Below are 26,825 nucleotides of genomic sequence, written 5' to 3' on the forward strand. Positions count from 1 at the left end.
CTGGATGGCCAGCTGCACTTAATCCCAGAAATAGATACCAGAGGGCTTCAGATGCCCACAGTGGACATGGACCCTGCCAACTTCCGATATCAAGGTAGTCTTTCTTTATTTAAACTGAAATTAAACGGAATACACTATAGACACTAGCTAATTGTGGCAGATAAACAAATTACAGCAGAGTTTAAAAAAAAAAAAAATGTACTTGGGGGACTGGAACTCCGCTTTAAAAACAGGTTTCCTCCCACATTCCTGACATGCTGGTAAGTTAATTGGCATCTGTCTAAATTGGCCCTAGTATATGAATGTGAGCTAGGGACCTAAGATTGTACACTCCTTGAGGGTAGGGCCCGATGTGAATGTACAATGTATATGTAAAGCGCTGCGTAAATTGATGGCACTATATAAGTACCTTAAATAATAATAATAATATAGTTGTGCCTGAGTAACAAATAGGTCATATGTATTTTTTTCTTCTAATATGATGCTTTGTAAACATCTAATTGGCTGTTGCAGTCAACATAGGCAGCTTTTCATTCAGATGTCGTGGTATAAAAAGGACTACTGTATTTGAAAGGTGGACACTTGTCCAAATGTACAGAAATTACCATTGTTTTCTATTTATTCTCTGGATCTCAGAAAAAGTGGCAGTGTGGGAGAATTTCAGGACCAATGTGTTATACTGAAGAAAATTAGGTACTGTCCTTACCAAGGTATGGCTTGTTATGTCTGTAGAGATAGCCCATTTTGCTGAATTTAACCTAAAATGTATCCTGAAATGAATAGATTAGGCTTACATCACACAACTAACATGCCAAGATTTAAATATTTATTAAAAGAAAAAAAAATGAGTGAATTTCAGCCTAATCAGGATTTCAAAATTACAGACCCTTGGCTGAAATACATTTTCTTATCCTGTGTTAAAGCTTTGTAAATTAGGCCGCTTCTTGCAGGACAAATTTCAGGTTTAAGTGGCAAAATACAACATACAAAACAATCTATAAAAGACACACAATTTAGGAAAAAGCTAATTTTATTAATGGTATACAATTTTATGGACAAATCTTGTTAAAAACAGATACTTTGGAAAACATTTATGTAGTAAAAATGCCAGCGTTGCTGAGTTCTCAGGAAAAGGAAGTATATATTTGGTTCCAAACAATGGAAACATAACTGCTTAACTGAGACCCTTACAGAAAAATAATATATATAAACATTAAAGTGGCATGTGTTACTCCCATCCGCCAAGTGCAAATTATTAACGGCTTTGTGTAAAATATTGTGCTATGACTCCAATACCAGACTTTTCAAATGCAGTAAACTTGCGACAGGGGCCAACACTGTGTGTAGAAGCCACACTGAATTCCTCCTAAACAAAAAATCTAGGTAAAAACTGCATCTAACCTTCAGGCCATCTGTCTTCTGTGGACAGTATGGTAAAAAAAAAAATATTTTAATAGTACTATAAAAAAAAAAAAAACCTCTGACAAGTCCTCAATACTGTGTAATCCGACTCTTCTTATTGGACTACAAAGTTCACGATCATGAAATTATTGGTTAATCCTTAGTAATGCCCCATAGTATTGCTGAAGATAAACGCTGTTGCATAACAGAATGCTTGGTTATTTTTTGCTGGTGGCGAATCCATTCTTTCCACCTCCAGATGAATGATGGGCTATTCTGGGTGCTGAAACTTTGTGGAGGTCATTGTATTCTGAGAAGTGCAAAGGTCGTTGTTTGTCTCTATACTGCATCATTGCAGTGGCAAACTACATTTGTGCCAGTCATGAATTTTGCGAACCTGTCATAATGATAAAGAGACAGAGATAAACCAAACAAGTCTTTTATGTAAACATAGCTTATAGAAAGCTTCATCAAATGTTTAATAATACTAATACCTGCTCACTGTGGATATACATCGCTACTTTTAAGTTTTTGAAGTGCCCCCCCCCCCCCCCCCCCGCCACTTCCAGACGTTTCCGTGGCTTACCTGAGAGATCAGTAGCGGTGGAAACAATCCGATCCGTGGGAGTTATGGGCAGGAAGTTGAGTGAAGGCAAGATGGCCCCCACTCTAATCTATGCCCTTGGAGGACTGGAGTGACATCAAACGTTACTTCAGCCATCCAGCATTAATGGGCCCATTATATATTTTTTTTATCTGTAAACCATAAAATTACATCTTTTTTTATTGCTTTAAAGCAGGGATATGCAATTAGCGGACCTCCAGCTGTTGCAAAACTACAAGTCCCATCATGCCTCTGCCTCTGGGTGTCATGCTTGTGGCTGTCAGAGTCTCGCTATGCCTCATGGGACTTGTAGTTCTGCAACAGCTGGAGGTCCGCTAATTGCATATGCCTGCTTTAAAGTGTAAATGTGATATCTGATGTCTTTTTGACCCCAGAGCTCACATTAAAGAGGCCCTGTCCTGCTGATTTCTATTACAATGGATGTTTACATTTCTTGTAATAGGAACAAAAAGTGACCAAAAAAGTCACACCCACATATGTAAGCGGTGTTCACATGTAAGGTATCACCACAATCATTAGAGCAAAAGCAATAATTCTAGCACTAGATCTCCTCTATAACTCTAAACAGGTATCCGCCTATGGAGATTTTTAAGTACTGTAGTTTGCCGCCATTCCACAAACATGTGCAATTTTAAAGCATGACATGGGTATCAATTTACTTGGTGTAACATCATCTTTCAGATTATGCAAAACAATTGGGCTTAGTTTACTGTTTTCTTATTTTTTCATTCAAAAAATAATATATTTTTTTTAAATTACATTTGTAAGACCGCTGCGCAAATATGATGTGACAAATATTGCAACAATTTCAATTTTATTCTCTAGGGTCTCTGCTTAAAAAAATATATATAATTTTTGGGGGTTCTAAGTAATTTTCTAGCAAAAAATACTGATTTGAACCTGTAAACAACAAATAGAAATAGGCTTGGTCCCTCAATGGTTAAGTAAACTTTACCTCCAGTTGTCAAAACCAAACACTGCAGGATGTCAGAGAGAGAAACAATTCCTTTAGCCACATTATTCTTATCCACTACAACCAGTCTGTGTACCTAGAGGGAAAAACAAAAATGTGTTTTTAAAGAAAATGGTAAGCCCCAACCTCTATCACTATAACAAACACACTACAAGAGACCTACTGCAGCCTTTTTTTGCAGCCTATTACGCCCACACGGGTATGTACTTTTTTTGTGCCAGTAAGTTTTATTGAAATTACAAGATGTGTACATAAGGAAAAAAAAAAAAAAAAGTACAAAAGAGAAGCGTATCAAATGATCGTTAGGCACATTGATTTCAAGGCATTAGTATATAGACAGAAATCCTTCAGCTGAACAATTCTTAGGTCAAACATATAGGTTTCTGAATTTTTCAGAAAGCCAAAGATGCTATCTGGTCCGAGTAAACCTTGTGGAGTTATATAAGAGACTTCACTTGGAAAAGGGTGATACATGGAAGGAAAGTATATTGAGTCAGCTAAAATCAACCTTCATATGCTGTAGACCAGTGGTTCTCAATCCTGTCCTCAAGTACCCCCCAAGAGGCCATGTTGGCAGGTTTTCCTTTATCTTGCACAGGTGCTTTAAATCAGAGTCAATGGCTTGGCATTTTGGACAGCTATTTTATCTAAGAGAGATTCCAAAAATATGGCCTGTTGGGGGTACTCAAGGACAGGGTTGAGAACCACTGCTGTGGACGGTGAGAAAGCCATAGGTTCCAGGAGAAATTCAATTTAGGTACAACTTTTCAAGTTAAAAAAAAACGCTACACTGTACCATTGCGATTTAGGTCAGTGAGGTCTGGTATATCTGATGATTTCCAGTGTCTCATGAGATTGAGCTTGGCAGAGGGATGACTATAAACATCCACTGTCCTAATCCATTTGGGATGGGTGTCAATGGTAAGATGACAAAAAATAGGATTTTTAAAACGGCTTACCTGGAAAAATCTTTACTTTGAAGTACATCACGGGACACAGAGCCGTAGTAGTTACTATGTGGGTTATAGGCCACCTTCAGGTGATGGACACTGGCACGCCCTAAGACAAAAAGTCCACTCCCTATATAACCTCTCCCACTACTGGGAGTACCTCAGTTTTGTAGCAAAGCAATACACGTGTATACCAAAAGAAAGGAGGGACCTCTGTGTCCCGTGATGTACTTCAAAGAAAAGGATTTTACAGGTAAGCGGTTTTAAAAATCCTATTTTCTTATCGTACATCACAGGACACAGAGCCATAGTAGTTACTATGTGGGATGTCACATAGCAATGCCAACTGAAGGGAGGCAGACACAACAAAAGTAGGGCACTAAGAGACTAGAGGACTTATACTGCAGACTGCAGTACACTGCGCCCAAAGGCGATATCCTCATGACCTTTTACATCTATTTGATAGAACCTGGTAAATGTATGGACTGAAGACCAAGTTGTGGCCTTGCAGATTTGAGCCATGGAGGCTTGGTGATCCACTGCCCAGGAAGCACTAACAGCCCTGTTGGAGTGTGCTTTAATATGAAAAGGTGGAATTTTCCTCTTTAAACCATAATCTTGAACAATCACTTGACAAAGATATTGAGAAATAGTAGCTTTTGATGCTGCCTCTCTTAGGACCTTCTGGCAACACAAAGAAAACATCTGTTTTTTACGAATCTGAGCGGTCACCTTCAAACAGACCTTGACTGCTCTCACCACATCAAGAGAATGTAGTGACTTTTCTTCCGCAGAACGAGGTTCTGGAAAAAATGAAGGCAGAACAATATCCTGGTTTAAATGAAAATCTGACACTACCTTCGATAGGAAATTAGGACAAGGACACAATACAACCTTATCCTTATGAATAATCAAATATGGCTCTTTACAAGAAAGAGCAGCCAACTCTGATACTCTTCTTGCAGAAGATATGGCAACCAAAAAAACGAATTTCCTTGTCAAAAGGACCAAGTGAATATCTCGTATCGGCTCAAAGGGCTGCTTCTGTAATGTCGACAGGACCAAACTAAAGTCCCAAAGGTTCAAGGGTGACCTAATCGGAGGATTAATTCTTTCAGAATGTCTTTCAGAATGTTGGTCTCAATAGCCATACCGTTATATTTAGCTTTTGTAAAGTAGGATGGAATACCGGACCTTGCGAGAGAAGGTCTGGCCGTGGTGGTAGGGTCCACAGTTCCCCTACCGCTATCTTTACGATCTCTGCATACCAAGATCTCCTGGGCCATAAGAATCACCTCCTTACCTTCCTGCTTGACCCTGCAAAGAAGGCGCGGAAGCAGAACAGGAGGGAATGCATAGATCAGTTACGACTGATCCCACGGAAAAACCAAGGCATTTGTTCCGCATGCCAGCGGATCCATTGTTCTTGACACAAAGTTGTCGATCTTTCTGTTGAACCTGGACACAAACAGATCCATGTCTGGAATTTCCCATCTTTGACATATTGACAGAAAGATGTCGGGTGAAGAGACCATTCTCCTGGGAACAACTGTTGGCGACTCAAGTAGTCCGCCTGACAATTCTCTATTCCCGGAATGAAGACTGCTGATAGGTAAGGAATGTTGTCTTCTGCCTAGGATAGGATATGATTCACCTCTCTCTGAGCCTCTTGGTGATTGATATAGGCCATTGTGGGTTGTATAGCCTGCCATTAGGAGAAATAGGCAAAATTGTTACACAATACACAGAACTTTTAATCCCGCCCCAGGGGGGCGGGTCCTGTGCTATCAACCCTCCTCACTGCTCTCAGCAGCTTCAGTACGTCAACAAGCAGTATAACGTAGAGAACAGGAGGGGTGGGTGCTGTGTCGGCCGGTGAATTACAGAGAAAAGTATTTTACGGTGAGTACAAAAATCCTATTTTCTCTTATATTCACCGACCGACACAGCTCCTCTCTGTAACTAGATGGGACGTCCCCAAGCAGTGCCAAACGAGGGGTGGGAAAAAACAGCATAAAAACTTCATCCACCATGGCAAGTGGGAACTAGTGAAACTAAACCCACAAAAAACAGCAGTGTGTGGAAAACTCCACCATATAACCGGGCATCCTCAACAGGAGTGAGCCCCCAGACCGCAACCTTGCGGAAGTAATGCAACAGTGCATTAACAAAACAGCACTGCGTTTTTCTAGAAAAACCAGGAAAAAACTCAATTGCAACTACACGGCTGCCTGCAATACTTTACGGCCAAAACAGGCATCAGCCGATGCACTGACGTCTACCTTGTAGAACTTGGTAAACGTATGGACAGACGACCATGTCACCGCCTTACACACCTGAGCGACAGACGCTTGGTGTCGGAAGGCCCAAGACGTTCCGATTGGGCCGTGACTGGAAAGGGGGGCACCTGCTCCTTCAAGGCGTAGGCTTGTACTACAATCTGTCTGATCCACCTGGAAATGGTGGCCGACGTGACCACCATGCCTTTCTTAGGACCAGCCACTGAAACAAACAGTGAGTCTGACTTTCGAAAGGGGGCTGTAGCAGACAAGTACACCTTCAGAGCCCTAACCACATCGAGAGCGTGAAGAGCCACCTCCTTGGGGTGCTTCGGTTTAGGACACAACGATGGTAATACAATGTCTTCATTGATATGAAAAGCCGAAACCACCTTTGGTAGAAAGGACAGTTGCGGGCGCAACACCACCTTATCCCTGTGGATGACCAGATAAGGCGACTTGCATGACAAGGCAGCCAAATCCGAAACCCTCCTGGCCAATGTAATGGCCACTAGAAAGACCACTTTCTGTGAAAGAGTCAACAAGGGAATCTCCCTGATAGTCTCAAACGGCGGCTTCTGAAGCGCCGACAACACCAGGTTCAAATCCCACGAAGGATGCACCAGAGGGACTAGATGTCGCACCCCATGAACAAAGCTACTCACTAATGAGTGAGACGCCAGGGTTCGCTGGAAAAAAACAGCCAGAGCTGAAATTTGCCCCTTGATGGTGCTCAACACCAACTTCTGGTCTACCCCTAGCTGAAGAAACAGCAGCATCCTGGATATAGAGAAAGGGTGGCATCCATGCTCTTTCTCCTCACACATGGAGATATAGGCCTTCCAAGTACGATGGTATATCTTCCAGGAAGAAGATTTCCATGCCCTCAACATAGTTGGAATCACCAAGTCCGACAGACCCCGATTCCTCAACACCTGGCTTTCAACAGCCATGCCGTTAAAGCCAGCGATGGTAAAGCAGGGTCAAAGATTGTACCTTGATATAGGAGGTCCTCCTGCAACGGCAGTCGCCAGAGAGCGTCTGCCACCAGACGCACCAGGTCTGTGTACCAGGGCCGCTGAAGCCAATCTGGGGAAACCAGGATTACTGGGATCCCCTCGGCTTCCACTCTGCGCAGCAGGCGTGGCAACAGTTTTAGTGGAGGAAAGGCATAGATCAGCTGGTACTGATCCCACGGAGCCACCAGCATGTCTGACACGTCTGCCCACGGATCCCTGGTCCTGGACACGAATCTTGGTACCTTCTGATTAAGACGGGAGGCCAATAAATCCATATCTAGTGTGCCCCACCGCAGGCACAGCAGCCTGAATATCTCCGGATGCAATGCCCATTCTCCTGGGTCCAGCATCTGTCGACTCAGATAGTCCGCCTGCCAATTTTCCACCCCTGTAAATGGATGTAAATGGCCGACAGGGCCGGTACGTGTCGCTCTGCCCACCGAAGTATGTGAGCGACCTCCCGAGCAGCGGATGAGCTTCTTGTTCCCCCTTGGTGATTTATGTACACCACAGCCGTGGCGTTGTCTGACTGTATCCTGATCGGATGCCCTTGAAGACTCATCGACCATGCGTGGAGGCACAGCCTAATCGCTCTCAATTCGAGCAGATTGATCGGCAACTTGGATTCCTCCGCCGACCAGAGGCCCTGAGCCGACTGAATCCCCATCACTCCACCCCAGCCGGACAGACTGGGGTCCGTAGTGATCACCGTCCATGTCAGAGGAAGGAATGATTTTCCGGACTGAATCACCGGGGACTTCAACCACCAGATCAGGGAGTCCCCGACTAGTTGACTCACCTGGATCCGCAGATCCAGGGACAACGGGGATTTGTTCCACTTCGTCAAAATTTCCTTTTGCAGGACTCTGGTGTGAAACTGGGCATAAGGTACCGCCTCGAAAGAGGCTACCATGAGCCCCAGCACTCGCATGCAAAAGCGGAGCGACAACCACTTGCGGCTCATCAGTAGATTGACCGCCGATCTGAGAGTCAGCAATTTGTCTGAGGGGAGAAAAACCCTTGCTTCCCTGGAGTCCAATAGTAACCCCAGGTACTCCAGACGCTGGGTCGGTACAACCACAGACTTCTTTAGGTTCAACAGCCACCCAAATTCTTGCAGGGTCTGCAAGGTGATCGCCATATCCTCCTCTAATTCTGAGGCAGAAGATGCTCTCAGGAGGAGATTGTCTAGGTAACCCACGATCGTGATCCCGCGTTGCCTCAGCAACACCAATACTGGAGCCAGTACATTGGTAAAGACTCGGGGGGGCTGATGCCAGGCCAAAAGGAAGCGCCACAAACTGGTAGTGGGCTTCCCTAACTGCCAAACACAGAAATTTTTGATGCTGAAGGCAAATGGGTATGTGCAGGTAAGCATCCTGGATGTCCAAGGACGCCAGGAAGTCCCCTTGATGGAGTGCAGCGACTACTGAGCGAACTGATTCCATTCTGAACCTCTGCACTTTAACAAAGTGATTGGATTGAGGGCCTTCAAGTCCAAGATTGGACGCACCCTTTCCTTCTTGGGAACCACAAACAGATTTAAGTAGAACCCCTGGAAGCGTTCCGATTCCGGAACCAGTACAACCACCCCCTGATTCAGCAAGTCCCTTACCGCCCCTAACAGGGCCTCCCGGCGAACCGGGGACACGGGAATGCTGGAGGGGAAGAATCTGTTTGGCGGCCAAGAGAGAAACTCTATCTTGTAGCCTGTGGAAATCAGATCGCAGATGCATTGGTCGCATAACCGGGAGGTCCACCGGGCTGCAAACTCCCGAAGATGACCCCCCCACCCAAAAAGTGGGTGGGGGCAAACCTTCATGCGGTAGCATTTTTGTTCGCTTGTTAGGCTTGCGGTTCCAGGGACGCTTCTGACCGTGCGTGGACATCCTGTCGGGCTGGGGGAGTTTTGTCGAAGCACCGGGCAGACGGAAAAGCCGCTTGTGAGCTGAAAAAAGGGGGCAATTGCCTGCGGCGAGGCTCCTTAGCCTTCCTGGCCTGTGGGAGTAGCGCACTCTTACCACCAGTGGCATTCTTAATAATGTCATCCAACTAGGCTCCAAAGAGCCACTCACCAAGGAAGGGAAGATCCGTCACAGCTTTCTTGGATGCCTGGTCAGCAGACTAGCATTTCAGCCAAATGAGGCGCCTCAGCACCACAGCTGACACTGAAGCCTTGGATAACAGAGGGAGAGTATCCAGGGCCGCGTCACAAACTTACTTAAGTCCTTGCACTAGTTGGTCTGCTAGTTCCACGGAGACAGGGGAGGCGTTCTGCTCTCTCAATTCGCGGTGCAAAAGTTTTGCCCACTCAGTCAGTGTCTGCGACACCAGTGCGGATGCCAGTACAGGTCGCACGGCTGACCCCACAACCGTAAACAAGGAACGAGCCACCGCCTCGGCCTTCCTGTCCATGGGATCCTTGAATGCAGGAGTCCCCTCAACCGGGATCGTGGTTACTTTATTTAACCTAGATACTGGGGGGGTCCACGACTGGAGGAGCCGACCACTTTTTGAGAAGTCTTTCCTCAAAGGGGTAACGCACCGCCAAATTTTTGGGGACCGAAAAGGTCCGTTGCGGGCGACCCCATTCCCTGTAGATGAATTTGTCAAAATAAGTCAAATACGGGAACACCTTAGGGGAACGTGCTGGCTTGCGGGACACAAAAGGGACCGGTACATCAGCAGAGGGATCTGCTAGCTTCTGAATCTTCAGGGTATCACGCACAGCTGTGATAAGTGATCCAACAAGTGCTTTGTCGTGCCCGGACCCGGACGGGGAATCAGCCTCACTGTCCGAAACGGGCCTGGTCAGCCACGTCCGATAGGTCGGAGCAGGGGTCACCAGCCGCAGCAGGGCCTGAGTCTGCATCAGAGCTGCGGGGGTCACTTACATACACCTTTCCTTCCATGTGCCGCCTCTATCTTAGCAACATAGGAGTCAAGGACCGCCGTCAGGGTGTCCATGCGCACCGCGCTAACCGCAGGTGACCCGGTTGCTATAGCCTGGATTTCGGGGGGGAAGAAACACCAGTTTCTGAAGCCATGCTGACCCTAGCCTGTCTGCCACCTGCAAGGGGACTTAGGACAGTGAAGGTCCCCCGCCCTCCTGCTGCAGCCGCGTGGGGGGGGAAGGGGGGTACTTAGCTCTAGACTTACCACCCTGGGGTGTTCTGTGAATGCCGCTAGCAGTGCCTGTAGTCCCTAGGAGGTTCCCAGTTGCAGAGAGGAGAAAACGGTGTCAGCAGCAGAAGCTATAAACAGCGTTGAAACGTTCTGCAGAGCTAGCTTCAGCGTTCAGCAAAGAGCCATCCAGCGTCCTGTACACACAGTGGACACAGGAAACAGCAAGTGAGAGCACATGTAATGCTGTCACAAGAGAACAGCGTCGAAAAAAGTGCTCGGGCTTCAAGAAAATGGCCGCCAATGCAACTAATAGGAGATCCTAAAGAAGATGGCTGCTGAAGCTCACCAGGGGAATACCAGCTTTCCCACATCCAAGATGGCCGCCGGACAGCGCCATGCGGTGACAGAACAAAAAATAAAAAAACGTGCTGCCTGGCTATAGCGAGAAACACCTCCACAAACACTTTTTGGATCCCCCCAGACCGGGACCAGGACCAAAGCTAGCCGCACAGAGCCCCCACAGGTGAGAAAACAGTGAACCCACACACACACACCGCCTGCAGCGCATGCAGCCACCCCCCTCAGAGGGGGGAAGAAGGGGTGATAGGGATTTGGGAGAGAAGATAGGGAGGTGAAGTGGCCCCTGAATCGACCCCCCAGGGAATGCCCAGCTGCTCACCCCACCGAAGCAGGGAGCTGTACTTACCAGTCCTGAAGAGCTGGGAGAGATTCCATCACAGACCCACTCCTGCGCAGTTACAGGGTAGCTGTTGGCCCGGTATACTGTGATCCAGACAGCAGTAGCCCGGTCATATGTATACCCCGGAGCATTGAAGCTCACCGACCACCTCTGGAGCTGAGGCATGTCATGGCCTGTCGAGCCTTAGCTGCGGCCTGCTCACGCTCAATGGCCGGACTGGGGAGACTACAAGGATATCATTAACCAGCCTGTCACCCAGCCGGCAGTTGATAGAAGATCTCAGGATCTTTCATCTTGCGCAAAAAGCAGCAAACCTGCAGCAAAAACATGGGCCGAGAGGCCCACAGGTTTCCTAGGTCATTCTCCTTACTAGGCAAAATAAAAACTGAAGCTGCTGGGAGCAGTGAAGTAGGATTAAAAATTCTGTGTATTGTGTAACAATTTTGCCTAGTTCTCCTAATGGCAGGCTATACAACCCATTTAGTTACAGAGAGGAGCTGTGTCGGTTGGTGAATATAAGAGAAATAGGTACATGTAGATAAGCATCCTTGATGTGGATTGACGCTAGCAGTTCTCCACCTTGTATAATGGAGACCACTGATCGGATTGACTCTATGCAAAAAGAGCGGATATTCAAAAACCGGTTTAGATCTTAGAGATCTAAAATGGGTCTGACATCCCCCTTTGGCTTTGGTACCGTAAAAAGGTTGGACTAAAACCCTAACCTCACTCTTCCATGGGGACCACCAATATCACTTTTTGAGATGATCCAAAGCCAGAGAGACTTTTTTTTTCCTGGGTCTCTGGGAACATTTGATCTGACAAAACGAGGAGAAGGGAACTCTCTGAACTCTAGTCTAAAACCTAGAGATATTGAGAGGAAGCCATCCATTTGTCTCGACACTGTTCCTGCCAGACCCTTGAGAATTGCAGAAGTCTTCCCCCTATTCAGAAGAGGAGTCATCAGCCTCTTCCTGGTCACCTGAGAGAAAAGCATCATCTCTCGCCCCCTGTTCCTCAGTTTGAGGGTCCTGGGTAATGGATGGGGACCTGTTACGCTTAGTCCCACTCTGGGATGTGATTAAGGCATCCATTTTTTGCTCCAAGCCTAAAATTTTTTAGTTTTTTTAGGAAAAAACCTCTTCAGTAATATATACAGGCGCTGCAGTGCTAAAAGCAGCTGCAACACCCGATGTCCCTGATGGCTCACTCTGACCAGCTATAACACTCTCAGGGGAGGATGACATTTTTTTTAGATGGTTTTAGGCTTCCTAGTGGCTGTAGAAGTATTTCTAGAGCCCTTTTTTGAGGTGCTTCCGACCATAGCCCGATGCGCAAAGCAGAGGTACCAGAAGGAATGCATCCACTGCTTGAGCAATAGTCCAGCCCTGCCGCTGCTATTAATGCTCAGCCTGATGCAATAGTAAATGTGTCAAAAGGAATGCCTGTGTCACCAAACCTCTTTCATCCCCCTCTTTGCTCTTGTATCCCTCCGTTAACTTGGAGCAGTAACAATGGTGCCTTCAAAACACACATTCCCGGGCTGGACGCCAACGCTGCACTAAGCCCTGCCCCCCTCCGTCACCTATGGCCCACTCCTCTTTTTTAAAAAGGTGCTTTCCCGCACGAGCCTCCTATGGGATAGTTCTGCGAGGGGGAAAAATGGCGTGGAGGGAGCCTGGAAGCCGCCGAGTAGGGCGGCGCGCTGATCGTTTTATTTTTGCCTATTGTTTTGTTTTTCTCCTGACGCTTCTTTCTCGTGAAGAGGGGGAGAAAACAGCACAGGTGGGGGCTGTCTGGTGACCGGACACCCCCTGGTGACCGGAGGTCCGCTGTTGGCTGGAGGTAAAGGAACCCTGTTACAATACCACAAAATATGGATCAGGGAACCAACTGATCCACAGTTTCACCAGCACATAGCTAAATTGGCTGTAAAAACTTTAGAGAGTTTATAGGGAGTGACGTACCACCCATGTAGTATTTTTTGGAACTACACCCAGTGATCTGACCAAAGGGAAGAGCTATATGTCAATTTAATAACCATTTACCAAGTTGATTCAGGGTGTCAAACTTATGTCATGTACACAGATATGTACTTTTAAAGGATACGTTCACCTTTGGGAACAGGTTACATGTTCCACGCTCCAGCAACCTCTCCCAGATCCCCCTTCTAATTATGACAGCAGGTCGGGGATAGTCTCTCTGCACCCACTGTGAAAATTTGAAAAGAATGCTGCCACATGGTGCTCAGCCCACACAGCCGCATCATTCATTCACAGAGTTCTTTGAATTAATTGCACAAGTACCAACAGCCTTTGTGGCTGATGGGTTGTAGTTCTCATGAACAACCAGGGTGCTGATGAAAGCTCTAGCATCATTGATTCTTCCTGTCAATCAATAACTGCCTGCCTTTACAAGGTATGGGCAGACAGTTACTCTGACAGTATGCAAGAGCCCGAGACTGCACCTGTGATCTGCGGCGCAATGCTTTACAGGCTCCTATAAATAATTAAATAAATGAAGAAGTAAGCAGATAAGAACTAGCTTTGTTCTTACTTGTGATTTTGATAATTGCAACTAATAGTTTCAGAAACAGGAAAGCAATGGTAGCTTCGATATAGGTCTCCAATGATAGGTTTGGTATAATGCTTGCCATGGTTTAGCTCTAACGAGCAGGGCCCTCTGATTCCCCTTGTCTTGAATTGTATTGTATTGTAACGTCTACCCCAATGTTGTAAAGCGCTGCGTAAACTGTCGGCGCTATATAAATCCTGTATAATAATAATGGTTTACATTTATTCCTAACAATACTAAAGAAAGGCAGGAACTAACAACTGAACATCTGGCTTAGGACATAGGTATATGTGCTGCACATACTTGGCCATCCTCCCAGTTTCGAAAACAGAAAATAAAATGCTTAGAGATCTAAACAGCTCTGTCATTCCACAGCTCCATAATATGTTGTTAGTGTTCTGCCCAGCACCATCCAACATGTTATACAGTCAGCCAGCAGTAGACCTGCTTGGGACACTGGGAAATATGAGTTTGTGAATGCTGTGCAGTTAGTTTCTATCCTGCTCCAGGTACTGCCGATTACATGCTTTGTCCACTTCTCCCTAGGGGCTCTACGCTGTTATGGTCCGCTATGCAGCTGATCATCAACACACAAAATTGACCCCCCCCCATCTGAAAGCTCTCAATCCCCCAAACTACCAGGTCTCTTTGTTTAACTCTGCCAGACTAACAGCAACCATGCCTGCATCTATCCTGGACTTACAGAAATCCTCGCCTGCATCACCACCCTGACTTACCATCCAACAGGGGTACACACTTCTCGCAGTTAGACACAAATTAAATAAAGTGCATCTGGAAAGTAATCAAAGCGCTTCACTTTTTCCACATTTTGTTATGTTACAGCCTTATTCCAAAATGGATTCATTATTTTCCTCAAAATTCTACAAGCAATACCCCATAATGACAATGTGAAAAATGGTTTGAAATATTTGCCACATTTATAAAAAAAAAAAAATAATTCACATGTACATAAGTATTTGCAGCCTTTGCTCAATACTTTGTTGAAGCAACTTTGACACCAATTACAGCCTCAAGTCTTTTTGGGTATGATGCTACAAGCTTGGCACACCTATTTTTGGGCAGCTTCTCCCATTCTTCTTTGCAGAACCTCTCAAGCTCCATCCGGTTGGATGGGGAGCGTCGGTGCACAGCCATTTTCAGATCTCTCCAGAGATGTTCAATTGGGTTCAAGTCTGGGCTCTGTCTAGGCCACTCAAGGACATTCAGAGTCGTCCCGTAGCCACTCCTTTGTTATCTTGGCTGTGTGCTTAGGGTCGTGGTCCTGCTGGAAGATAAAGCTTCGCCCCAGTCTGAGGTCCAGAGTGATCTGGAGCAGGTTTTCATCAAGGATGTCTCTATACATTGCTGCATTCATTTTTCTTTGATCCTGATTAGTTTCCCAGTTCCTGCTGCTGAAAAACAGCCCACAGCATGATGCTGCCACCACCACGTTTTGCTGTAATGATGGTACTGAACAGGTGATGAGCGGTGGCTGGTTTCCTCCAGACACGATGCTTGCCATTCAGTCTAAAGAGTTCAATCTTTATTTAATCTAAAAAGCAAGAGGGTAATGGGACTTTAAATGATGTGCATGATTACATGCACCTCCATCCCTAAATCAGAAATAAAATGAAAGTTTTTTTGGGGACTTTGAGTGAGGCAAAAGACACATGGTAGGAGAAATTATGTAAATTGTTTAATTGGCATAAAAACAAAGCATACCTCATAACATGTGATACATGATTGAACATGAGTATTTTAACCTATATAAAAAATGATGACATACAATAAAGAGGATTCATATACGTATACATGCGTGCATCTGAAAATTGTATAGTGTCCCATGAAAGTAATTGGTATAAAAAGTAAAATGCTTGTTTTGGTAATGAATAAAAATGGGTTATAGCATACAGAGGAATCACAGTTGAGGTCAAGCTATGTGTTGGGAACATGATGTCATTGTAGACTCTATGTATTTTGTGGCCAGTTGCCACTCAAGCATAGAATATCAGATTTTTTTTTTTAAAAGTACTGAATAGGATCTAATGTTTTGCCCAGATGGTAAGAAAAAAAGGTAGGGACAAGTGGAAACATGATGTGTAGCGTTGCAAGTCAGGATCTGCAAAGCGAATGTATCCTGGGAACTGAGGGAATGAACCCAAGGAAGAAGCAAGAACACCGACACACCCCAGGAGCACCCTCCAAACGTAATGGGCAAGGGTGAAAAAATATATCCAAATATGTCCAGCATTGAAAAGTAGGTTACAAATTAAATAAAATAGATTTTTTTTTAGCGCCATTTCAAAGTGAAATGTGTAAATGTTAAAATATATCTATATATCTGTAAAAATATTCACTAACAAAGCAAACAAAAAAAAAGTTTTAATTGTTTATAAAATAGATGTGAACAAAAAAAAAAAAAAAAAAAAACAGGAAAATAATAATTAAATGGAGGAAAATAGGTAGTTAATTAAGGCTGAGTAAATTAAGTATTATTAAGGGGTTAAACAGAGCAACATTTGTTCATCCCTTTGATCTGCAGATGAAGAAAAAGAAATATACAAAAAGAAACAATTTCTTTTTATTTTAGCATATCAGGGCTGAGCAATGTTGGTAATAAACATTGCCGGCTGTTCCAATTATTGGACTTCTTTAACACTGGGGAGACCCACTGACAGCCGACAGCTCAAAGAACCAAGCCTGAAAGTATCAGTGCATTTTCACGAGTACCGATACTTGTGCAAATACCCAGTATCGGTGTAACTCTAGTGAAAAGCATACAAAGTGATGGAAATCATATGCCACATAAAGAGAATATAAAATAAAAAGGTGAAAAAATAAATTGCATGAAAATCAATCAAAGCAATTGCCCAAAGTGGGAAGGGGTGAGGTCCAAAAAAAACCCCGTCTTAATCTTTGTTTCATCAGACCAAAGAATTTTGTTTCTCATGGTCTGAGTGTCCTTACGGCGTCTTTTGACAAACTCCAGGTGGGCTGTCATGTGCCTTTTACTGAAGAGTGGCTTCCGTCTGGCCACTCTACCTTACAGACATGATTGGTGGAGTGCTGCAGAGATGGTTGTTCTTCTGGAAGGTTCTCCTCTCTCCACAGAGAAACTTTGCAGCTCTGCCAGAGTGACCATCGGGTTCTTAGTCACCTCCCTGACTAGGGGCCTTCTCCCCCGATTGCTCAGGTTGGCCGGGCGGCGCTGCGCTGGGAAGATTCCTGGTGGTTGCAAACTTCTTCCATTTACGGATGATGGAGGCCACTATGCTTATTGGGACCTTCAATGCTGCAGACATTTTTCTGTACCCTTTGCCAGATCTGTGCCTCAATACAATAGTATCTTGGAGGTCTACAGACAATTCCTTAGACTTCATGGCTTGGTTTGTGCTCTGACATGAACTGTTAACTGTGCATGGGACCTTATATAGACAGGTGTGTGCCTTTCTAAATCATGTCCAATCAACTGAATTTACCACAGGTGGACTCCAATCAAGTTTTAGAAACATCTCAAGGACGATCAGTGGAAACAGGATGCACCTGAGCTCAATTTTGGGCGACATGGCAAAGGCTGTGAATACTTATGTACATGTGATTTTTTTTCAGATTTTTAATAAATTTGCAAAGTTTTAAAACAAACTTGTTTCACATTGTCATTATGGGGTATTTGTAGTATTTTGAATAAAATAATGAATTTATTACATTTTGAAGAAAGGCTGTAAAATAATACAATGTGGAAAAAGTGAAGCTCTGAATACTTTCCAGATGCACTGTAAGTTTTGTTTACGCAAGAACTCTTCTTTGCACAAGGCACACTACACCTTTTTGGCATTAGACTTCAATAATCTAATATTCACACCTTTGCTTATTTTGCATTCACTTTGTTTCCATTGTTCCTGATACTCTATTGATTTGCTGCTGGTTACAGCACACGTTCTGTAAAATTTATTATTTTTCTACCTCTGCTTCAACGAGCCGGTTGATGATGGTTTCAAGGGTTTCATGTGGGTAACATTTTAGGACACCTTCAAAGTAATGAGAGCGATGTCCAAGAGCCTTTGTCACGGTGATATCCAAATTATTGTAAGTTTTCTCAGCAGCTAAATTCTAGATATAACAAAAGGAGATATCAGACCTGATGCATACAGAGATCACCAGAATATGCTATGGTGCAAGATAAGTACTCACAATGACATCAAACTTGGAATAAATATCCACCACACGCCCTGTGAACAAGAACAACCAGCCATGAAAAGCAGCCATAAAACTTTGGAATGTTATAGAATAAAATAACACACTTTGATCATCCCTAGAGTCTCTTTTCAGGATGCATTTTGCTCTCTTGCACAGTTGGTGGCATAAATTCTGGTAAATACGACCCATCTATATAAATTCCCTAACTCCAGAATCCTGTAAAAGAGAAGAAAGTGAAGTGGTTGCCTTTCAATAGTCCTTATTCATACGGCTGATTAACGCCATACACCTTCACAAGTCAGCATTAATCTCTGGCGGAGATCCCTGGTGTTTGCAATCAGTTGCAGCCAGAAAGATTGTACAAATCAATGACCAGTGCCTCTCTTCTATCCAAAATTGCATGTAATGCCTCAGATGACCGTTTACATGTAAGCAGCCACAGAGCCTGTCCCTTGCCAGAGCTGATTCTTGGAGGCGTACAGCCTTGACTAACCATATGAATACATTCATGAACAAACTATTGAATCTGCTCTAGTAAATTTCAGTTTAGAATGTTGTTTTTTATTTTTTACAGGCAACATCACATTTCTTAAAGAATATCCAGTTAACTGTGTTTAAAAGAAAAGTCTTCAAAACATTTGAGAGTTACAAATAGCAATGCATATATATCTTTGGGTATAAGAAACTCATGTAATTGAACATGGACTTAGGAGGCACTAGTTTCTTCCAACAATCCAAAGAATAAGCTTCAGATGAAGGAGAGTAAAAGTATCTAACTGTGGTAGGAGCATTAGGCTACATTTACATTGGTGATTTAGGCCAATGCGAATTTTAGCAGCAGGAATCAAATATTCCTGTTGCAGCTGCCAGCCCCATTCACTTTAGGCCCCTTTCACACATGCGGACAGTATGTCCGTATTTCATCCATCCGTTTGCGGATGAAATACGGACATACATGCATCCCTATGGGATAGCGGGTGTCTGCAGATGAACATCCGCAGACACCCGCTATTGTCCACCTCCACAATTGTCCGATTCTGCAGACGGAGGAAAATCCTATTTTCTAACCAGAGGCCCCCACATTATCCAGCCCCCCCGGGAGGGAGGGACAAATCGCAATCTGGATTTTCACAGGGACAACAGAGGCATAAAAAGACCTGTAGAAAGAAGAGAGGAAGCAGAGGGGGGCGGAGAATCCAGTCAGCTAAAAAGAAGGAGACCGTAGGGTCAGGTATTTTTAACTTAAGCAAACAAGATCTATCAGATTCGGAAAAAAGGCTGTTAGACAAAGGATTAAAATTCGCCCCACCTAAGAATATAAGTAAATTCCAGACATACATGGATATACACAAGTATGTTCGGAAATTGAATATTAAAAGGTACATGCTTAGCAATACAACTACAGTTGGTGAAAGAAGTAGATCAGAGTTTCAACACTCCAATCTTTCTAATGCAACCTTATTTAACCCCCCCAGGCCCTATGCCCCTAATATTAAGATTTTCAGAGACGTTCTGTTGCGCGATTTGGATCAAATGAAAGTAAAAAAAGCCAGATTGCAGAGGGACCTTGAGATTGGTTTGGACACTTTGTGTACTAACAAATCATTGGTTATCCGACCAGCGGATAAGGGGGGGGGGGAGCATTGTGGTGCTGGATCGAGATGACTATCTAAAGGAAATGTACCGCATTGTTGATGACAGAGAGACCTATACCATTTTGAATAGGGATCCTGTCGCCAACTATAAGAAAACTCTCGAAAAGATTGTGGATCAAGGTTTCCGGAAGGGAATCTTGAATGAAAAAGAAAGACTTTTTCTTGTACCACGTGCTCCACGCACGCCGGTGATCTATTATCTTCCCAAAATACACAAAAGTGTGACTTGCCCCCCGGGACGTCCGACTGTCAGTGGTATAGATTCGGTTATGTCCCGGGTGGGCAAGTATATAGACCACTTCCTGCAACCGTTGGTCCGGAATATGCCATCTTATGTGAAAAATACAAAACAGGTTATTAATTTACTGTCTAATATGGTCCCTAAAAGAGATTTATGGATGGTCACTGCTGATGTTACATCCCTTTACACCATTATCCCACATCATTTGGGATTAGAGGCAGTTAGGCTCTATCTCGGAAAGGGATCGGGTCTGGAGCTCGCACACATTGATTTTATCATGGAGTTCTTAGAGTATGCAGCTAACCATAACTATTTTTGGTTCGATCATCAGTTTTATCGCCAGGATAGGGGGGTAGCCATGGGGGCTAAATATGCCCCCAGTCTTGCCAACCTGTTCATGGCCAAATGGGAGGAGGACGTCATCAATGCCCCCAGGAGGCCTGAGGTGACTTTATGGGTACGGTACATTGATGACGTCCTCCTCCTGTGGGATGGAACAGAGACAGATTTACATTTGTTTATGGCCACCCTCAATATGAATAGCAGAGGTATCAAATTTAATTTTGAGGCCAGTCAAAATGAGATTTGTTTTTTAGATCTGAATATCAAGGTGGAGAATGATCGTTTTGTAACCTCCACTTTTTTCAAAACAACCGATCGGAATTCATATATCCCCTTGAACAACTGCCACTATGAACCTTGGCTGAGGGCAGTACCCCAGGGACAATTTACACGCCTGAGGAGGAACTGCACTGAAGTGGAGACCTTTGAGGAACAGGCGGCTGTTCTTGTTGAAAGGTTTCTGGAGAAGGGATACAGTAGGGATTTTTTGTCGGAAGCACTTCAGAACGCCCGGAAAGGGATAGGATGGAGCTTTTGGGTGACAGAAGAAGAGAGGATAGGGAGACACAGGACAAAGTTCCATTTATTACCACCTTTTCAGTACAACATCGTAGTATCAAGCATCTAATACAGAAACACTGGCATTTATTAACAAGTGACCCAGTCCTCAGTACTATCCTACCAGATAAACCACAAGTAGTATTTAAGGGGGTGTCGTCTTTGGGAAATCGTATTGCACCAAGTGTACACGATCCCCCCAGTTCTAATAGGTGTTTCTTTCAGAACCTTAAAGGATATTACAAATGTAAAAATTGCCAGGTTTGTACCTTAACTAAGTGTAAGGAAAGGAGGATTACTAATGTTGTATCGACCAGTACATGAAGGTCCTATGAAGTCGAACCTTTTATCACTTGCTCATCTGAGGGGGTGGTATATTTGATTCAGTGCCCTTGCGGCCTCCAATATGAGACTCAACGAACATATAGGGAACATAAGGAGGGGTTTTGATAAGCATCCAGTGTTGCGCCATTTTGACCAAATGCACAACAGGGACCCCTCTAATACCTTATATATGGGCATTGATAAGTACAGGCCCCATTGGAGAGGTGGGTCATTGGTCAGAGAAATCTCAAAACAAGAGATGGCGTGGATACATAGACTCAGAACCTATGTCCCGTATGGGCTCAATGTAGATACGGATGTGAACGCATTCATTAACAATGCTTGAATGCGTCTGTAGGTCTTATGGAAATCAGTTTTTTTCTTCTCTCTCCCCCTTCGCTGGCATTTTATTTTGTATTATATTTTGTATTACTTTCTGTATTATCTTTAGTATTTCCCTTCTTTGGATTGATTATTCTCATTTATCTGGGATAATTTGACTGATAAAATCTTGGCCTACATTGGAGGTATATATTATGTATTTTTGTGAGCCCTCCCTGATGGTCTGTGCTTTGGGCGAGAATTACATTGCTTTCTTGGGGAGCCATGCCCTGCGGACAGGACGGGAACAAAATGGGGGGATGGTATCCCTAAAATAATATTTTTTGACAAAGGGGTTCACTCCTCCATACTAACCCATGGTCAGGGAGTCTGAGGGGATTATTGGCAACTAGTTAACTTTTCTTTGTTCATGATGAGGTATAATCAAAGTGTGCAAGGGAAAAAAGGGAGTAACATACGCTTTGAGCACATCAAATTAAGGAAAGGGTGCGAGGTAGGAGTGTTGCTTTGATCCTTCTCTTTAGTAAATGTACTATGGAATTTTATATTTTTTTTTATCAGTTTAGTTTCAATTTTATGTTCACATTTTACGAGGATTTATTTAATATGCTAAATAGGCTGGATATGCTTTAAAAATCGCATCGCATTAGTAATGCGATTTTTGATAATATCTAGTTTGATTTTAGAGGGTTAATATATTGTTGCTAACCCCGTTTATGATCATCCTGCCTCTATGGCAACTCACTGTTTTTGTCTACCCTGGGCTGCCTCCCAGGGATCAACTCAGAGGTACACAGGTGGATTAGATACGTTAGGGATCTGGGGATGGGAATAAGGCTTGGGTAAGGTGCAGCCCACGTCGTTCCATGCGGAGGACCGTAAGTCTTTAGGATATACTGAGTTCCATCGGGGGCAAGTTGCGTTGCCCCCGATAGAACAGAAGAGTGCGTCATGTGTTTCCATCATTTTAGGGCACCTCTGCTGACAGCGGAAGTGCCGTCAACCAGACATGACGCAGCGGAAGTATGAGTAATGGCGCTGCATTCCATCGGACCCGGAAGTGATAGTAATAGTGCTACCTACCGGATGTGACATGTCGGGAGTGGGGAAACGGCATTGTGTCTCATAAGACCCTGTTGGGTGGCTAAGTGTTCCTAAAGTAGAATTTGGGGGTGACAGCGGTAGCGTTGGGTACCAAATATGACACATCGGAAGTGGGGGAATAGCGTTGCACTCCATTGGACCCCATCAGGTGACACAATGGTACGATTCCTGTATTAGACGAAAATGAGGCTTGGTTAACAAGGAAGTGTATATAGGTCAGACATTTGGATTGGATGGAGGAGTGAATGGGGGAAGTTCCCAGGGGAATGAATGACCTATGCCTGTGTTTACTAATGAAAACGAGGCTTGGTTTTGAGGTGATATGGCGTGCCGCTTGTGCCCCTGGATGATGCAATTTTGTTGCGAAACGTGTAGGGTTGAGTGACGCGCTAAACTTCACCTCGTGTTCAGTGTCCAGGCAGGACGGGTTTGTCCGTGTGTGTCCGGCCAGCGCGACGGACTTAAGGCTTTGAAACTTCAATTACATTGTAAGTGTTATTTTTATTCCTAAGTTTTTTTAATAAAGGGTTTTTACGCTATTGGAGCCCTATTTTCTTTTCCATGGTGCACGTTTTGAGCCTTCCAAATATGTGAGAGGTATCCCATGAAAAATGCATCCAGCTATTCATACATTAAAAAGGTGGTGTAAGGCGAACAGGAAGGATTCCTTTGAAGTGGGGGACAACCGTATACTTGTATGCTCACTGTGATCCTCTGTAGCGGGGGGTCATGAAGTTCTGGTAAGAAATAACTTCAGATATTTGGTGGTGGAATTGAACACTTTTCGTTTATGTATTTAATCCATTACAGCTGGACTTTTTTTCATTTCTTTTATTTATTGTTCATCAATCTGTGCGTTTTTAGAGACTCTTAGTTCACGGGGTGTTTTTTCAGATGTGATCACCTGATTCATATATTTTTTGTACACTAAGTTGTGGTCTGCCCACTTAAGGGTGTGGCAGGGAACAACATTTATATTATTTGCTCCCCCACTGGTTGGGGGCAGAACAGTATTGTATTTACATTGTCACTCTATTTTGTTATAGTGCACTTAGCGCGGCTTAATATTTTTCTGAATTGTCTACTTCTGTAATTATGTGATACAGCTAAGCCGCAGCTGAACTCAGATCTTTGGGACTATTTTGTTATATATTGTTTATTCACCTTAGCGCAGTTTTTCACCCCTTTTTTTTTGCTATTTTTCTATCCGTCTGCAGAGCGGATGAACACGGACAGACGGTCCATGCTCATCCGATCCCCCATAGAGGAGAGCGGAGAGCTGACAGGGCGGTCCCTGCACAGTGTGCCGGGACCGCCCTGTCCGCCGCCGGCTCAGCGGGGACAACGGAGCGATCCCCGCTGAGCGAGCGGATCATCACGGGGCGGATCATTACTGATCCGTCCCGTGTGAAAGGGGCCTTAATGACAGGTCATGGGTGGCTGCAGCTATTTGATGGTCTCTGAACAGCTAGCAATTACCTGTATCCAGGAGTGATCACAGCAGGTACTCGCTGGGTGCGCACACAGCAGCGAATAGCTATGGCTGCCTGCGACCTGTCATTATTGTGAACAACGCTGGCTGCCACACCAAGCTACTCAGAGCCGGAGCGGAAATCTGATTCCTGCCGCTACAATTTGCACCAGCCTAAATGGCTGGTGTGACTGTAGCTTTAGACTGTAAGGCAAGGACTGAAGAAAAGTGTACATTTTGTCTGCAATGTATCCAACTTGATAGTGTCACTAAACAATCCAGCTTTAACAAACCTCACTTGAAGAATAAAAAAAGAAAACTATGTTTGGATAGACACAAATGCTAAAATGTATACGATGGGGAACCAAGAAAATTGAAAAAATAAAAAAAAGGGACTGAAGAGGGTATAGGAAGGAAAAGGCTCAAGGATTCAAATGGTTAACAGGATGAAGCACTGCTCGTGCATTATGTGCAGATAAAGAAAAAAAGCTATTGTTGAGTTTTGGAAACTTTACGCCATTTTTCCCGGTGTTCCTGTCATGCAGGAAATATTACGAAAAGACTAGCACAGTCAATGTACAGTGCAGCACAGAATGTCAGAGCAATAAACAGGCAACAAAAGCTAAAGAAACTGTAAGCAATGTACAGTGTGCCTTGAAAAAGTATTCATACCACCTTGAAATCTTCCACATTTTGTCATGCTACAACCAAAAACGTAAATGTATTTTATTGGGCTTTTATGTGATAAGCCAACAGAAAGTGGCACATAATTGTGAAGTGGCAGCAAAAAGCTAGTTTTCAATTTTACAAATAAATGTTAATAGTGTGGCATATATTTTTATTCAGCCCCCCTGAGTCAATATTTTGTAGAATCACCTTTCGCTGCAATTACAGCTGCAAGATTTTTGGATATGTCTCTACCAGCTTTGCACATCTAGAGAGTGAAATTTTAGGCCAAAAAGTTACATTTTGGTCTCATCTGACCAGAGCACCCTCTTCCACGTTTGATGTGTTCCCCACATGGCTTTCTTTCAACAATGGCTTTCTTCTTGCCACTCTTCCATAAAGGCCAGATTTGTGGAGTGCACGACTAATAGTTGTCCTGTGGACAGATTCTCTCACCTGAGCTGTGGATCTCTGCAGCTCCTGCAGAGTTACCAAGGGGCCTCTTGGCTGCTTCTCTGATTAATGCTCTCCTTAGATTTTAGTTAGGGGTATCAGAGTAAAGGGGGCTGAATACAAATGCATGCCACACTTTTCAGATATTTGTAAAAACAATTGAAAACCATTTATCATTTTCCTTCCACTTCACAATTATGTGCCACTTTGTGTTGGTCCAGCATATAAAATCTCAATAATTTAAGTTTTTGGTAGTAACATGACAAAATGTGGAAAATTTCAAGGGATATAAATACTTTTTCAAGGCACTGTATATTAATTATTGACAGCTATATAACTTAGCAACCCTTCTTTGGCACCTATATGTTCGACATAAAGTAGCTAAATCAGTGAAGATACAGACTTCACATAAAATGCATTTGAAGTTTGTCACCTAAAATCATACTGAACAACGCTCCATGTGTCTTTAGTGTTCTATCTTAGCCGCCCTAATTGCACCCTTACATTTCTTGTTGTATTCTTTATAAAGTCAGAATCCTGGTGATGATTCCTTAACTGTGTGTTTTTTGGAGGCCTTCTCCTTTGCTTTTATATGCATTTTTACATTGAAGTTAAGCCATCCAGGACTTTTGTTCGCTCTTTTAAATGTATTACTCAATGGGATGCATTGGCTAATGCCCTTATTTAATATGCTCTTAAAGCAAACCCATCTCTCCTCTGTGTTCTTTGTTCCTAAGATTTTATCCCAATTCATGCCTTCTAGCAAGGTTCGTAGTTTTGGGAAGTTGGCTCTTTTGAAATTCAGTGTCTTTGTATTCCCCTTGTGTTTCCTATTTGTGTGATTTATACTGAAGCCAATTGACCTGTGATCACAGCAGTTAGTCAGGTGATGAAAGAGATTAGAAATTCCAAACATCAAAATATGAGTCACGGTGGCGTGGCTGAATGCATGTGGATGTACCTGGCTACCCTTGTTGTTTTGACTTCAGGAGGGGTTTTTCCCCTGGCTTCAATTACTAGCTAGAATTTCTAATCTCTTTCATCGCTTGATGAACCGCTGCTTGACCAATTTGGACACATTAATTTTATAAGATCGTTTTATTCATTCACGCAGTTCAACATCCATGAAATCACTGAGGTGACTCTGGCATCTCCTGTGTTGACATGGAATGCTGTCTCCGCCATTTGCTACTTGGGTGTCAGTATTAAGATACATGGATGCTTAGGATATAGCCCTGAGGAAGCAGTGACTACAACTGTGAAACCCTAGCATCAATTGTTCTGCTTTTATTAATTTGGGTCATTTGATGTACCATAAATGTTGTTTTTAATCTATGAAGTCTCTTTGTAATAAAATGAATGTCTTTCTAAACTATGTGTGTTGATATGCTTACCTCTTGACAGACTAACGCATCTTGTTTTTAACCAAGTAGGAATGTGGATGCAATGCTCTGCCATTAGACACTGTCCATAACTGCTTTTATTCAGTGGTGTATTTGGATTTTGCAAAAGCATTTGACACAGTTCCCCATAAACGTTTACTGTACAAAATAAGGTCTGTTGGCATAGACCATAGGGTGAGTACATGGATTGAAAACTGGCTACAAGGGCAAGTTCAGAGGGTAATGATAACTAGGGAGTACTCGGAATGGTCAGGGGTGGGTAGTGGGGTCCCCCTGGGTTCTGTGCTGGCACCAATCCTATTTAATTTGTTCATAAATGACGTGGAGGATGGGTTAAACAGTTTAATCTCTGTATTTGCACACAATACTAAGCTAAGCAGGGCAATAACTTCTCCGCAGGATGTGGAAACCTTGTAAAAAGA

At 43.8% G+C, this 26,825-nt stretch overlaps 1 protein-coding gene across 1 annotated transcript in view; it reads right to left on the reverse strand.

The window, feature by feature from the left end:
- Positions 1–1,012: 1,012 nt before the first annotated feature.
- The window catches only part of PRKAG1 (protein kinase AMP-activated non-catalytic subunit gamma 1), a 69,791-nt gene continuing 43,978 nt past the window's right edge, over positions 1,013–26,825 (reverse strand). Inside the window, exons 10-13 of the mRNA XM_077483333.1 lie at positions 17,839–17,876; positions 17,611–17,757; positions 2,982–3,075; positions 1,013–1,798 (exon numbers count right to left, since the gene is read on the reverse strand). Of these exons, the coding sequence (XP_077339459.1) occupies positions 1,782–1,798; positions 2,982–3,075; positions 17,611–17,757; positions 17,839–17,876 (296 nt within the window). The 3' untranslated portion in view covers positions 1,013–1,781. The remainder of the gene's footprint in view (positions 1,799–2,981; positions 3,076–17,610; positions 17,758–17,838; positions 17,877–26,825) is intronic.

This window comes from Lithobates pipiens, unplaced genomic scaffold, assembly GCF_037356315.1.
Source record: "Lithobates pipiens isolate NorthernLeopardFrog02 unplaced genomic scaffold, aLitPip1_a1.2 Scaffold_16, whole genome shotgun sequence".
NCBI lineage: Eukaryota > Metazoa > Chordata > Amphibia > Anura > Ranidae > Lithobates > Lithobates pipiens.